Here is a 12,675-nt window from a genome sequence, read left to right on the forward strand (position 1 = left end):
TAGCTCCTGAGTTTCAATTACCTTTGTGAAACCTCAAATTACTTCCTAATTACAAATTTATAGGCCTCATCATTTCCTTTTCGCTGTAATCTACTAATCCTAGCAATCAGCTCTGCGATAGATATCTTAAGTAAACTTTTTTTTTTTTTTTTCATGAGCAGAATTTCGCAAGGATCAGTGTTACCCTTTTCCTATAGGATTAAACTGATCTTCCTCTGCTGCTGAATGGAGGCAGGGGAGCCATCGTTGTCCTTGAATCCTGATAGCTCCTGGTGGAGTTCCGTGCGCTCAGTCTCCCGCATCCCTTGTTCTGTCCGCAGCTGCGCCTCACCTGTCAGGATGTTCGTCCACTGGGAGGTTTTCTTCTACGTTTTTATTCTTTTGACTCACATGAGGTCGTACTGCTGCTGGTAAGTTTATTTTACTGTGTAATATTATTATGTTTTTCCCCTCATCCAAGTATTAATTTCCATTTAGTGTACTGGAGACATATATGGGTTTTGGATGCCAAAATGACGAAAATTAGATAAAATCATCGATTCTATTTGCAGGTAAATACAAAAACTAAACAAATAGTTTTGGGGTTTGCCAGATTGTAGAATACTGCTTCCGTGGTTGCATGAAAATAGAAAGCTATAGAAGTCTATAAATACTATATTGTCTATCTGCATTGAAACTTCTCTGAAGCGTTATGAACTAAAATATAATAATGCAATATTGGTTGATGTAAGCAAATAAATAGTAAGACGCATATTTTGATTGATTGCTAATAAATCAGTCCAAGTTGAATAATTTTAGGTCCTGTACTTTTTGCACTTGTCTCAATATAATTTTTCCTTAATTCCAAGAAGGCATGGCTCCTTTTCATTAGATTTCACAAATAGAGTAAAAGTTTCAAACTGATTTTGTGACCTCAAAATATCTGAAAGAATCTCTGTTTGGTGTTGAGTAATCAGTCTAAAGTCTGACTAGTAAAAGTACTGAAGACTTTGAAGCAGAAATAAAATGCAGTCCAGGCTACTTAAAATATAGATTTTTTAAATTATTCATTTAATTTCATACAGAATCATAAGCTACTCACATACCAGCTGCAGTGATAATAAACAACAAGACAATTAAATGGAGGCACAAATGAAAAGTGATTTTCGCCTTTTCCGTTTCAATTTTTTTTAACCTCTTGGCAACTCAAGCTTGTGCTGCCCTGAGCGGAAAGCCATATCAGCTTCCTGGAACTTCAAATGTTGGTGAAGTTTTCATCTTTACAGTTTTTGATCCTCTTATTCACTGTAGGATTTGATGACGTTGTTACAGAAACAGTATGGATTTTGGAAAGTTATAAACATATACTTCTATTGTTAGAGTTTCTTTCTATGTAGCTTATTTTGATTATTTAATTATATATAAATTATATGTGAACATATTTAAGGATATATTCTTCATTATTGTAGTGTTGTGCAATTGTTGTACAGTGGTGCTGTGTAAATAATGCATCAAAGTATTTAGTATGTAAAACCAACAAAATCTATAAATTTATACTCCCTTTGGCCATAGTTAAGCTGATCTATGTGACCTCTTCAATGCAGGCTTATGAGTATTAGAAATCCATTTATTTGCAGGTATAAAATATAATTGAGATTTCAAGCCATTATGAATACTTAATAAAAATACCAATTAAATAGAAACGTCGCCATTCTCTAGGCAATTCCTAGAATCATCTGAGGTCATAGTTCAGTGTTGTTCACCAAGATTTGGATGCCCACATGGTGTCACAGTTTCACGTGTCCTGAAACACACTAATGAGAGATGCTAGTGGAGGATTTTGTGGTGGACACTGGGCTTTCCCGACTGAAATAAGCTGTCTCCTTTTCCAGGTCAGTGAATAATTTCCTGATGACCGGACCCAAGGTAAGCCTGGCTTCTTTTGATCTTCCCCTCCTCTTTTTTTTCTCTGGAGAAAGAGGGAGTTAAACCTCACTCCTTGTGTATTGACAGTCTCTGGGTACCTGTCTGTTTGCAACAAAAACTCTAAATCAGTGATATACTTGGCCTTTTGTGATTTTTTTCCCTCCCCTCTTGGTACACTTGACCTTATTCAGAAGCGCTGTGTATGTCCGAGAGTTGAGTGTGTTAAGAAGCGAGGGCAGGCAGCACTGTTGTGGGTGGTCATCATTAGCGAGCCGGATCCCTGTGAAAGAGGTGGTACTCCATCTCCCTGAAGGCCACTTGAGACATATTAGTTATATTATCATTCATGCAGTCTGAACAGGCTCTGGAGCAGCAGGCGAAAGCCAAGGACAGAGTGCAGGACTCTGACAAAACTCATCAGATCATAGTAGAAAGATTTTTGTGTTTTCTCTCTCTTTCTCTCTCTTTTAGTTTTATTCCTTATTCTATAAAAAAATGTCCTGAAGGCAAGGGTGTTGCTTATAGTTCTGTCTTCACAACATGTGACTTAGCTTAAATATATTTTCCAAGATCTGATTTGAACTGCTAATTATTTTCTCTAAGGCAAAAGAATGAAAATGTAATCTGAAACCTATCTGAACTCATTAAAATTGCAAATCTAATTGTACTACATGATGTATGATCCAAAAGCAGAAAGCTTAGAAAAACATAAAGCCATAAAGTAATTCCTCATTAAGGAGAGAACTTTTGTTCTTCACGAGCATTAAGTTTATCAGGTTCCTTAAAATTGCTCCATTGGGGGATTTTTCTGCATCATTTACTTGTGCTGTTATTATTTGGGTGCAATATGTCATGTCTGTGCTGCAGGCATACCTAATCTACTCGAGCAGCGTGGCAGCAGGGGCTCAGAGTGGCATTGAGGAATGCAAACACCAGTTCGCATGGGACCGCTGGAACTGTCCTGAGAGAGCTCTGCAGCTGTCCACACACAGCAGCCTGCGCAGCGGTGAGTGCCCTTGACACTTTGGAAACTTTTAAGACCAGCTCCAGTGTCTCTTTTCTGTTTTTAAATAAAAGAGATTGGCTTTGCCAAAATATATGTTTTAGCCTATGAGATTGAGTTATTGAGAATTTGAAAAACACATAGTCATGTGCATTCACTAATCTGAATTCTGTTACTAAATTCCTTCACAGACACGTGTTGTAGTCCTGAATAGATTGTGGAAAGCTTACCAATAGTAGAAATGCCCCAAATGTGGTGGATTTGCAATAGACATTGACAATACAAGGCTTCAATTTAGTTAGTTCTTTTTCTGGAAAACCTTATAGAGCAAATAATATTTTAAAGACATAAAACCCATAAATATGGAAAGCCTGAAACGTCAATCTGAATCGGCTTTTTCATGTATTTTGTAGATTGTGTACAGCAGAAAAAGCTTCTAAAATCAGGAAGTAAGTTCTATACATGAATGATTAGCCTACGTGTCATTTAGATCCAACGTCCAATGGATTGTTGTACATATGACTGTTTTCCTGAAATATGTTGAATGTGCGAGAGACGATATAAAAGGATGGAGTGAGCACTGAAGCACAAAGATCTTGTATACAGGAAATGTAGGGAAGCTAAGGTAGCTAGCTTGAGCAGTGAGTAAACTAGACCACTGACAACTATTGTTAAAAGCATAAGGTTTATCAGGAAAGAAAATCATTTGCTTTACAGCTGTTTTTATGTTGTATGTAACCTATGTCATTACAAAATATCAGTTGATGTGTACAGATCACATTAAAACAATAGCTGCTGTTGTTCAGCTTAGCTGCGTAGCGACTACATCAATTTTATTTTTGCACATCTGAGATAGGTTAACTAGAGTGCTTGACTGCAGTCTGATTTTATGTCAGTATTTCAACATTTCTTCTGACCATCACATGTGTAGCGTTATACTGAAGTCTTTTTTTGGGACCAAACAACTTGTAGTAAAACTAACTGTAAACAGATCTACTGAGCTTGAGTGACTTGTGTTTCTCAATTTTAATCGACATGAAATAACTGTATATTTTTCATCAATAGGAAATTATAAACAGGAGATAAGACAAAGCTTAAGGATATCCTTTTTACTTCAGTTCACCTCTCTTTCACATTTTGTGACTTAGAAATGACACATAACAGCTACAACAACTAAAATCTCACATTATTTCAATCCCTTTTTACTTAGTCACTACAGGAAAGGCTGAAAATTTGGAGTAATCATATAATAACATAAACTATATGATTTCTGACAATTGAAATATGTGGCACAAATGCCGTTGATGACACTGTTGGAGGCAATTTTCTAAGAGCTTTTTCTGCTGACAGCAAATCGAGAGACTGCATTCGTCCATGCCATCAGCTCTGCTGGGGTTATGTACACCCTGACCAGAAACTGCAGTCTCGGAGACTTTGACAACTGCGGCTGTGATGACAGCAGGAATGGACAAAGAGGTCAGAGACTGATAAACTTATACATTAGCTTGAAGAAGATTTGTGTAACTTAAACTAACAATGATTGATATTGTTAATTTCCTTTCACCTCAGGAGGTCATGGCTGGCTCTGGGGTGGATGCAGCGATAATGTCGGCTTCGGTGAGGCCATCTCCAAACAGTTTGTGGACTCGTTGGAGACCGGACAGGATGCTCGGGCGGCCATGAATCTTCACAATAACGAAGCTGGGCGGAAGGTAGACCTCCGTATTCACTCCATCAGTTTAAAAATCAAGGATGTGCCCACAGCTGGGATGCTGAGTGAGCCTTAATCCGAACCAGGTTGTAAACTGCGTGGTAACCTGGTTGAAATTTTGCGGATCTCTTATGGCACTCCAACAGCACGCACAGTGTAAAGCATCCTTTGAATCATTTTTTTCATCCCTTCTCAGCATTACACTGAGTGTGCCACCCAAGCATCCCTTTCAGATCTCTATAAGTGAGGTGCCACTCGTCCCCAATAATAACAGTGTGTTCGCTGTACCAGAAGGGCCCATTTACCAGTGCTGAATGCTCTTTATGACAATACCTCAGCTCAAGAATCTCAGGATGGCTGGTGGAAGCTTAATTGGAGATCCTGTGGAGCCAGACATTGCAAAGCATTCTGTATTATTCCACTTCCTTAAAATAAGTGTTTTAGTTTTTATTCTTGCAATAAGGATCCCACATTTATGTTGGTCTTTGTGTGGCCCCGAGGGAGCCTGAGGGGACCACAGGCGTGCAGCTGAAGTGCTCTTTGTTTATGGTGCCTTTGCTCCCCCCTGTCGGGCCCTGGGATCCTTATGGCACCTGGAGCATCATTGTAACAGAAAAAAATGGGGACAGAAAGAGAGAAAAAAACCTCCTTTTTCTTATTCCTCAACTCAATGGGTCTCTCCGTTGGGTCCCCACTCACAGGAAAACATGTTGACAAGGAACATGCTAAATAAATAGTCCTATTTATTCTAGGAGGGACAATGGGACTCGATGTGAAACTTTGATTCAGCCTCACCTCGGTGTAGAGTTCATCGCCTCTTCATGAAAAGAAAGCAGCCTTCCTTTTTAGCAGACATCTGTTTTGTGTCGGGTAAAGTCAGGAGACACAGAGGATGACAAAGACACTTAGTTCATAAAGCTTTCACTCATGTCGGAATCTTTAACAATACAGTTAGTTAATTTGACAAGACATCAATCAACAGACTCGAGCAATTCCAGACTCACTTGTCTGCTTACCTTCATCTGCATGTACTAGACGTCACACTGAGGTTGGAATCTGTACAGTACCTTCCAAACGTACTGCGCGTTGTCAAACGACAAAATCCGATTGATTTAATTAGAATTCCATGTGACATCAATACAGAATTGAAAAACAAAAATCTGAAAAATGCGTTATTAATTTGTAGTCACCCCCTCTGAGTCAATAGTTTGTAGAAACAAGTTCCTCCTCAATTATGGCTTCAAGTCTTTTAGAGAATATATGTACACTGAAACTTTTGCCCATTCTACTTTCGAAAAAATCTTAATATCAAGCACATTGGACTGACAGCATCTGTGAACATCTGTTAACAAGTCTTGGATTTTGAACTGGACTATAACTGGACTGCTGTAGCAGATGAATATGCTTTGATTCAAACCACTTTATCCCCTTGTGGCTTTCTTTCCACAATGTATATCTTTCTTTATCCAAAGCACAACTAATAGTTGTCCCGTCAAAGGTTTCCCCCACCTGACCTTCAGATCTTACCCACTTACCCACTCTGTCAGTTTAGTTGGAAGCTCAGGTCTTGGTGGGTTTACAGTTCTGCCATAATGTTTTCATTTGTAGAAACATTATGGCAGTGGATTGAGCCCTGGAATGACAGTGACATATCCCAAGCTTTGTGTATTGTTCCATAACATAACACCTCTTTAAACATCTCCACAACCTACCTGCCGTGTTCCTTGGTCTTCATGATGCTGTGTGTTCGCTGAGGTTCAAAACCTCTGTGTCCTTAACTGTACAGCTATATTTACTCTGAGATTAAATTACACACAAGTGGACTGTAGTCAATAATTACATGACTTCTCCAGGTGTTTAGTTTCACTAAAATTTTATTTAAAAGTATCTGATTAGATTGAGGTTTCTGAACATCTCAGAAACCTCAATAAAAATAAGTTTTCAACAAAATTATTTCATATTTATGGGAAAGTGTCTTGTGTGAAACCTCGTGAACCTGAGGTGCATAGTCCTGAAGTTAGTGTTTTCTTGATGCTGTTTGCAGGCTGTGAAGGGGACCATGCAGAAGACGTGCAAGTGCCACGGTGTTTCAGGAAGCTGCACCACTCAGACCTGCTGGCTGCAGCTGCCAGAGTTCAGGGAAGTCGGGAACTATTTAAAGGAGAAGTACCACAGGGCCCTGAAGGTGGATCTCCTCCGGGGAGCAGGAAACAGCGCGGCCAGCCGCGGCGCCATTGCAGAGACCTTCAACTCCATCTCCCGCAAGGAGCTGGTCCACCTCGAAGACTCGCCCGACTACTGCCTGGAGAACCGTACCCTGGGCCTGCCCGGGACGGAGGGCCGCGAATGCCTGAAGAAAGGCAAGAACTTGAACAAGTGGGAGAAGCGGAGTTGCAAGAGGCTGTGCGGAGAGTGCGGGCTGGCTGTAGAAGAGCGCAAAGCCGAGATGGTGTCGAGCTGCAACTGCAAGTTCCATTGGTGCTGCGCGGTGAAATGCGAGCAGTGCAGAAAGACGGTGACCAAGTACTTTTGTGTGAAGAAAGGAGGTCAGAGGGGAAGGAATGAGAGCGCCGCCATCCGCCGAAAGAACCCCAGGCTTAGGAAAAAGCACTGAGCATCCCCATCATTCGTCCACATGCATTCATGTTTTCCTGTTTCTGCAGCCCAATCAAACATCTGGATTCTGCAGATAACGTGTTTTGGACAAAACCCTCACATTCCATCTTCACATTAAAGATTTCTCACAAATGAACGCAGAGTCTCATGACAACCCAGGCAACTTCGTAGATTTTTTTTTTCTTTTAGCATAAATGTATTTAAGATATATTTTTATATATATATTTTTTTTACCACATTTTGAAAAGTGACATGGCATTGAAACGGTTCTCAGACATAAAAATTCTTCCCATTATTTATTCTTGTACTTATACAAAAAACATTTGATAGATAATCTGGTGCAAAACTTGTTCTTGAACTTCTCGCAGTAATCTGTTTTGTTCTGAAATTAGTTTTGTGACAATGCTCGCAACGGTTTTAGTTTGTATTTCTGTTTCCACCATCATCTGGCTCACCCCGTCTTTCCGCTCTTGATGTATAACTGTACATAAAATGAAGCACTTTGTACTGTATATTGTTAATTTATTGCACAGCATTTTTTTTTCTAGTTTTGCTTAAGTGTCCTTTTTTCATTCTCTCTCCATTAAAATGTAATGAAAGAATAATAAATCCTTTAATCGTGCATATAATTCAGGCTGAAGAAAGTGCTCATCCTTCTTTAACATACTCTTTGACTCACTTTTTCACTCTGCTTCCACTGTGGTGGACCAAAGAGAAAAGAAAGCCGTCGAGCGAACTCTCCTTCATTCACGCCTTTCTCAATTACACCCCAACAAATACCTCCCGTTCTCTCCTTCATCATGGTAATCCTCGCTGAGCGCTTGGAAGTTTCTTCACTGTTTAATACTAGTTTAATTAACTTTGTCCAGACAGAGCAGGGTCGTGGGGGAGGAGGGCATGAAGCTAGTTGCCCCTAAAAATCATTCTGCCTCTAATTTTGTATGCTAATCTCCTTTTTCACGCTGCGCCTCCTCAGGAGTGGGGGAAAGAAATGTTGGGAAAACTTTGGGTCTGCCTGTGCAAAGGCTTCCTGTGGCTGTTTTCTTTCTGGGCCCACCTATTTGGATCCTTTCACTCCTCTAGGGCCTTCCTTTGCTCAATTTAACAATGAATGCAGAGCTAATCAGCTCTCTCGGAAATGCACCACTGTCGAAGAAGGTAATCCCTTCTTCTGTCCTCTCAATGGGCCGTCGCCTCCTAAAGAACTTTGGGAAAAGGCTTTGCACAGATTCACACTGTTCCCTCAAAAGAAGTTAGTTCAAGTATTGTGCCCAAACAAGTGAGTTTTATAAACACATGCTTGCCAGGACACTCACCCCACCTGCGAGTAAGAAGTGCCAGTCCAGGCAGACCTGCACATGGCAGCCAAAGCTGAGACCCTTCAGATAAGAAGGGGGCATGAAAGGGGAGATTAGAGGTCCCATTGAGAGGAGGGCGTTCATTTCTGTACCTTCCTCCTTTTACACAACCAAGTGTCAAGGAAACACCTTGTTGACATCTTATTTACCAAATAATGATCATAATTGGAACTCGTCTTTCCCCTGATGACCCCTGTGGGCCGGCTGGATTGCTCTGCCAGGGAAACAACAACAGAACCATGTAGAACGTAGAAAAATGGTTGTGTAAGGGAGGACAGCAAAGGAGCCAAAACGTCTTTCGGTGCCACGAAAAGCAATGTACAACTAATGTTAGGTCAGACATTTTAGATCAAACATGTCAAAGTATTTGTAAGCTTTGCACATCCTCTGTGTTGTAAAAATATAGCGATGATGAAAAATATTTGATCCCTACAAGATTTATTTTGTTCTTGGTTTTTGTCATTAGCATGATTATCTCATTCAGCATACTAACTTTAATGGATGACAAAGAGTAGATACAAAAATGATGATTTAATTTAATAGAGGGCAAGATAATCTTGCATTTACCATCAACCATTTATAATAACTGATAAAAAAGTCTTTTACATCCCTGGGAAAAGGGTGATTACTGTTTTGTTATTATTTTAGATAGCTTCATCTCATAATATATTAAATTATAATTTGAGAACTGCAATTTTGTATTTTGCCAATAACTGAAAGAAAATGTGAGTGCACTCCATTTTTACCCAGTGAGTTGATATGTAAATTGTATCCTACTAATTTGTGTTATAAAAATCTGCTGGTTCATTTGTGTCATAGTCTATAACACGCAACACTTTTATAGATTCATGTAAAGAGAACAAACTGTGGTAGTTAGTGGAAGATTGTTGTTGACAAAAGGTCAAGTTATCAGTAGACAAGATATCAGCTCATACTTAATCAACTTTGAAATACCTTCAGAAAACCTGAGGTTTTCCAACAAGGCTTTTTTCCAACAAGGCCTGCTTCATGGGAAGTGAAATCTAAAAAAATAATGTCTTCAGGCTTTTGCACATTGTTTTTAGCTTCTGGAAAATGAGTATTAATATCACCTGTTAGTGCTGAAAACATTTGTTGACTTTATCGGAGATGAAAAAGGGGCCATAATCCCACTGCTACAGGTAATATACACTAGCAACGAATCTTTCTTTTCTAGTTTCTTTAAAGCTTTCTTCACAATTTTGTGTGGTGAACAAGTTGGATGAACATGTAAAACGGCACATAACGCCAATCAGGACTCAAACGCACAATCTACCCCCACGCAGAGAGTGACACGACCTCTGACCGTGGGGCCAAAACTTCCGTCTACCAGGCCGACTCTGCCATGTCCAATCTGTGATGACACGTTGGTGCAAGGTGATGGGAGGAGAAGTGACAAAACCAGAGGAACGCCGGGAATTCAGGCAGATGAGTGTGCCAACAGATTTGGGTTGCAATTTTAGCCTAACACGCAAAGAAATAACAGATGTTAGGTTATTGTCCTACATAGTTCAGAATATCTTAGTGACACTATAAAATATCAAATGTTTGGTTTCATTTCTATGAATATTCCTTTAAAGTGTAAGGTCATACTAAAAAAGCCAAAACGTTGTATCTGACTTTTTTTAGCCAGATACAACTGGCTAAAAAAGTTTAGCCAGTCAAGCACACAAAATAACGGGTGATATTTTGTGTGCTTGAAGCTGGGAAAAAGACTCATAATCCCTCTCAGAATCCTTGACTAATGGGATTTTTGACTTGGAGGTTTTAGACCCACAACACCTAAAGGGGGCGAAGGTCAGAGTGAATTTGAGAGAAAGCAGATGAGTACAGATGAAAAGACACCTGAGCAAGCAACAAGCTACAAAATTCTGAAAAAGTTGGGTGCCACTTCTATTTTTCCATTTATGTAACTTTGTGAAATTCCATCATTAATAATGAAAAGTGTTTGCTTTTCATCAGTTACATAATGCTTCTATGGAGCATTCAGTGGCTCTCAAAGAGATGCTGTTTCAGCAGAAGGAAAAGGGACGGCGAAGGTCCATAGGTGTATTGGAATCTGCAGAAATGAGATCTAAGCTTCTTGAGGCTCACTGGGGAGTCCTACCTCCTAGTTACTGGTATCTCCAAAGAATGGGGGCGAGAGGTGAGGGTGAAAGGGATCAGCTCTGCTCAGGTCACCTCACTGATCTGCACAGGAAACACCAGGCATGGGAACCCAACAGGGAGCCTCACCCGGTGCCTGCAATTTAAATCTGCCCTTAAGTCCTTATTTAAGAGAAAACACACATGATCTGACAGGAAACGCTGCTGAATCACCAAACTGAAATGGGGCATGCTTATTCCATCCCCTAAAGATTAAAACTGCAAATTGGCAATGATCAAAGTGACTGATAAGAAGCATCACATCTACATCAAAGCCAGGGTGATATTTAAAGCAAGTCTTTGTCAGTTAGTGCACAGGAGCAAGGTACAGAGCATACACCTCTGTTACCACATGAACAGTGATTCAACAGTAATGCCAGGGCTGTGATGGCCACGAGTAAATATTAGTTCAGGATTTCAAAAGTATTTGCTTAGTTTTTGTTATCCAAACATTTTCATCCAGAAATAGACAAGATGGGTTGCAACCTACCATTGATTAAAACAAGATAACGTGCTGTCTCATGTGATGTAACTCCATAATTTTATTACCTTATGTCCTGCTGGATCAACTAAAATGAGTGTTGGGAGGCTTGTGCTCCTGCAAAATTGTCAAGGCCAAATGTTGGTTTTATCCCTAGAGTATAACATTTTTATTTCATAAAGCCAACTATTTTTGATTCTCTTTTGAATCACTTTGAGCTTCATTTTTCTGGATAACAAAGTATCTTCTCTAAAGCTCATAAGATGTCACTGCTATTTGCATGTTGTGAGATTTGACTGAGATCTCCTGCTTTTGTTACAATTCTCTCGGTTTGTGCTCCCTGTCCCCTTTACACTTCTGTTTGTGCTATGGACTTAGTGAGATTTTAGGCAAAGCAAGTTAAATTGTGCTTTACGTGATGGAAATGTGAAATACAAACGAGCGAGAAGCATTACATTGCAGTGATGGAAAGCAGTGAAGAGTTGGAATACTGACTTCAATTGATGTTCTAGTCAGTAATTGAAGGTAACCCTAAGCAAATTGGTTATCACCAACGCAACTTGGCACAAAATTTTGATTGTACTTTTGTTCCCAAAGAAAAGAAGTGAAATGTGTAACAATATTTTTTATTCCACCCACTTTATTTTTAAATCCCTAGGAGCTACAAAGATTTACAACCCAGATGAGGAAATCTATTAACACAACCATTGCAGAGCAAAACCACAAATCAGACCTTTAACAAAGAAATTTATTGTTGAAGGAAAGCCTTTAGAAGCCATATTTGTAGATTTTCACAAGTTATTCAGAGGACACACTGGGAGTCATATGAAGCTTCAGATCAGGGGAAACAGACACTTTATATCAGCCTGGCATGAACACACAATCCCTGCAATAGAATTTATGATTTTCTTCATAGGAAAGCTGACCAGAGATTAAGGAAAGATGAAAATGTTAAATGCTTTTGTTGTAAAAGTACTTTGTAATGAAACAGTAATCTCCAGACTCTCCCAAAATTAAAACCATAATTTTAGGATGTCATATTTTTTTCAAAACTAATATGTATAGTTTGTTTTTACCTTTAAAGAGATTTTTTTTTTCTGCTTACATGCATGCTCAGGACACCGTTTTACTGTCAAAGTTTTTCAGATTTAAAACAGTCTTTTAAAGCTAATTTTAAAAGTATAAATACACAAGCTCCATTTGAGACATGGCAAAACATGCAAACCCCCAATCCCCCAAAAAACAAATTTAATATTTTTCCAGGCTGATATCACAATGGAAGTATATATCATACCCCTATATTTTTAAAGACTTCAAAGATTTATGAAGTAGAGCTATGCCACTTATATTAAATACAAATATTTACTTATATATTATATAAGAAATTTTTAGTTAACCAGCACGTTGCAATATTCAATTGTGATCTTGCGGTAACTAA

General features: G+C 39.2%; 1 protein-coding gene across 1 annotated transcript; it reads left to right on the forward strand.

Annotated features, from left to right (window-relative positions):
* Positions 1-255: 255 nt before the first annotated feature.
* wnt8b (wingless-type MMTV integration site family, member 8b) lies at positions 256-7,858 on the forward strand. The gene is made up of 6 exons (XM_044137416.1): positions 256-410; positions 1,872-1,905; positions 2,773-2,911; positions 4,259-4,384; positions 4,478-4,620; positions 6,664-7,858. The coding sequence occupies exons 1-6, from the start codon at positions 340-342 to the stop codon at positions 7,231-7,233; spliced, it is 1,083 nt and encodes a 360-aa protein (XP_043993351.1). The 5' UTR covers positions 256-339; the 3' UTR covers positions 7,234-7,858.
* Positions 7,859-12,675: the final 4,817 nt, after the last annotated feature.

This window comes from Gambusia affinis, linkage group LG13 (assembly GCF_019740435.1).
Source record: "Gambusia affinis linkage group LG13, SWU_Gaff_1.0, whole genome shotgun sequence".
Classification (NCBI taxonomy): Eukaryota; Metazoa; Chordata; class Actinopteri; order Cyprinodontiformes; family Poeciliidae; genus Gambusia; species Gambusia affinis.

What these genes read in the sequence shown, in the direction of transcription:
- wnt8b (XM_044137416.1), top strand. Translation starts at nt 340, where the DNA reads ATGTTCGTCCACTGGGAGGTTTTCTTCTACGTTTTTATTCTTTTGACT. An exon ending in ATGAGGTCGTACTGCTGCTG is followed by an intron (nt 411 to 1,871) that starts GTAAGTTTATTT and finishes CTCCTTTTCCAG; the next exon opens with GTCAGTGAATAATTTCCTGA. An exon ending in CAGCAGGAATGGACAAAGAG is followed by an intron (nt 4,385 to 4,477) that starts GTCAGAGACTGA and finishes CTTTCACCTCAG; the next exon opens with GAGGTCATGGCTGGCTCTGG.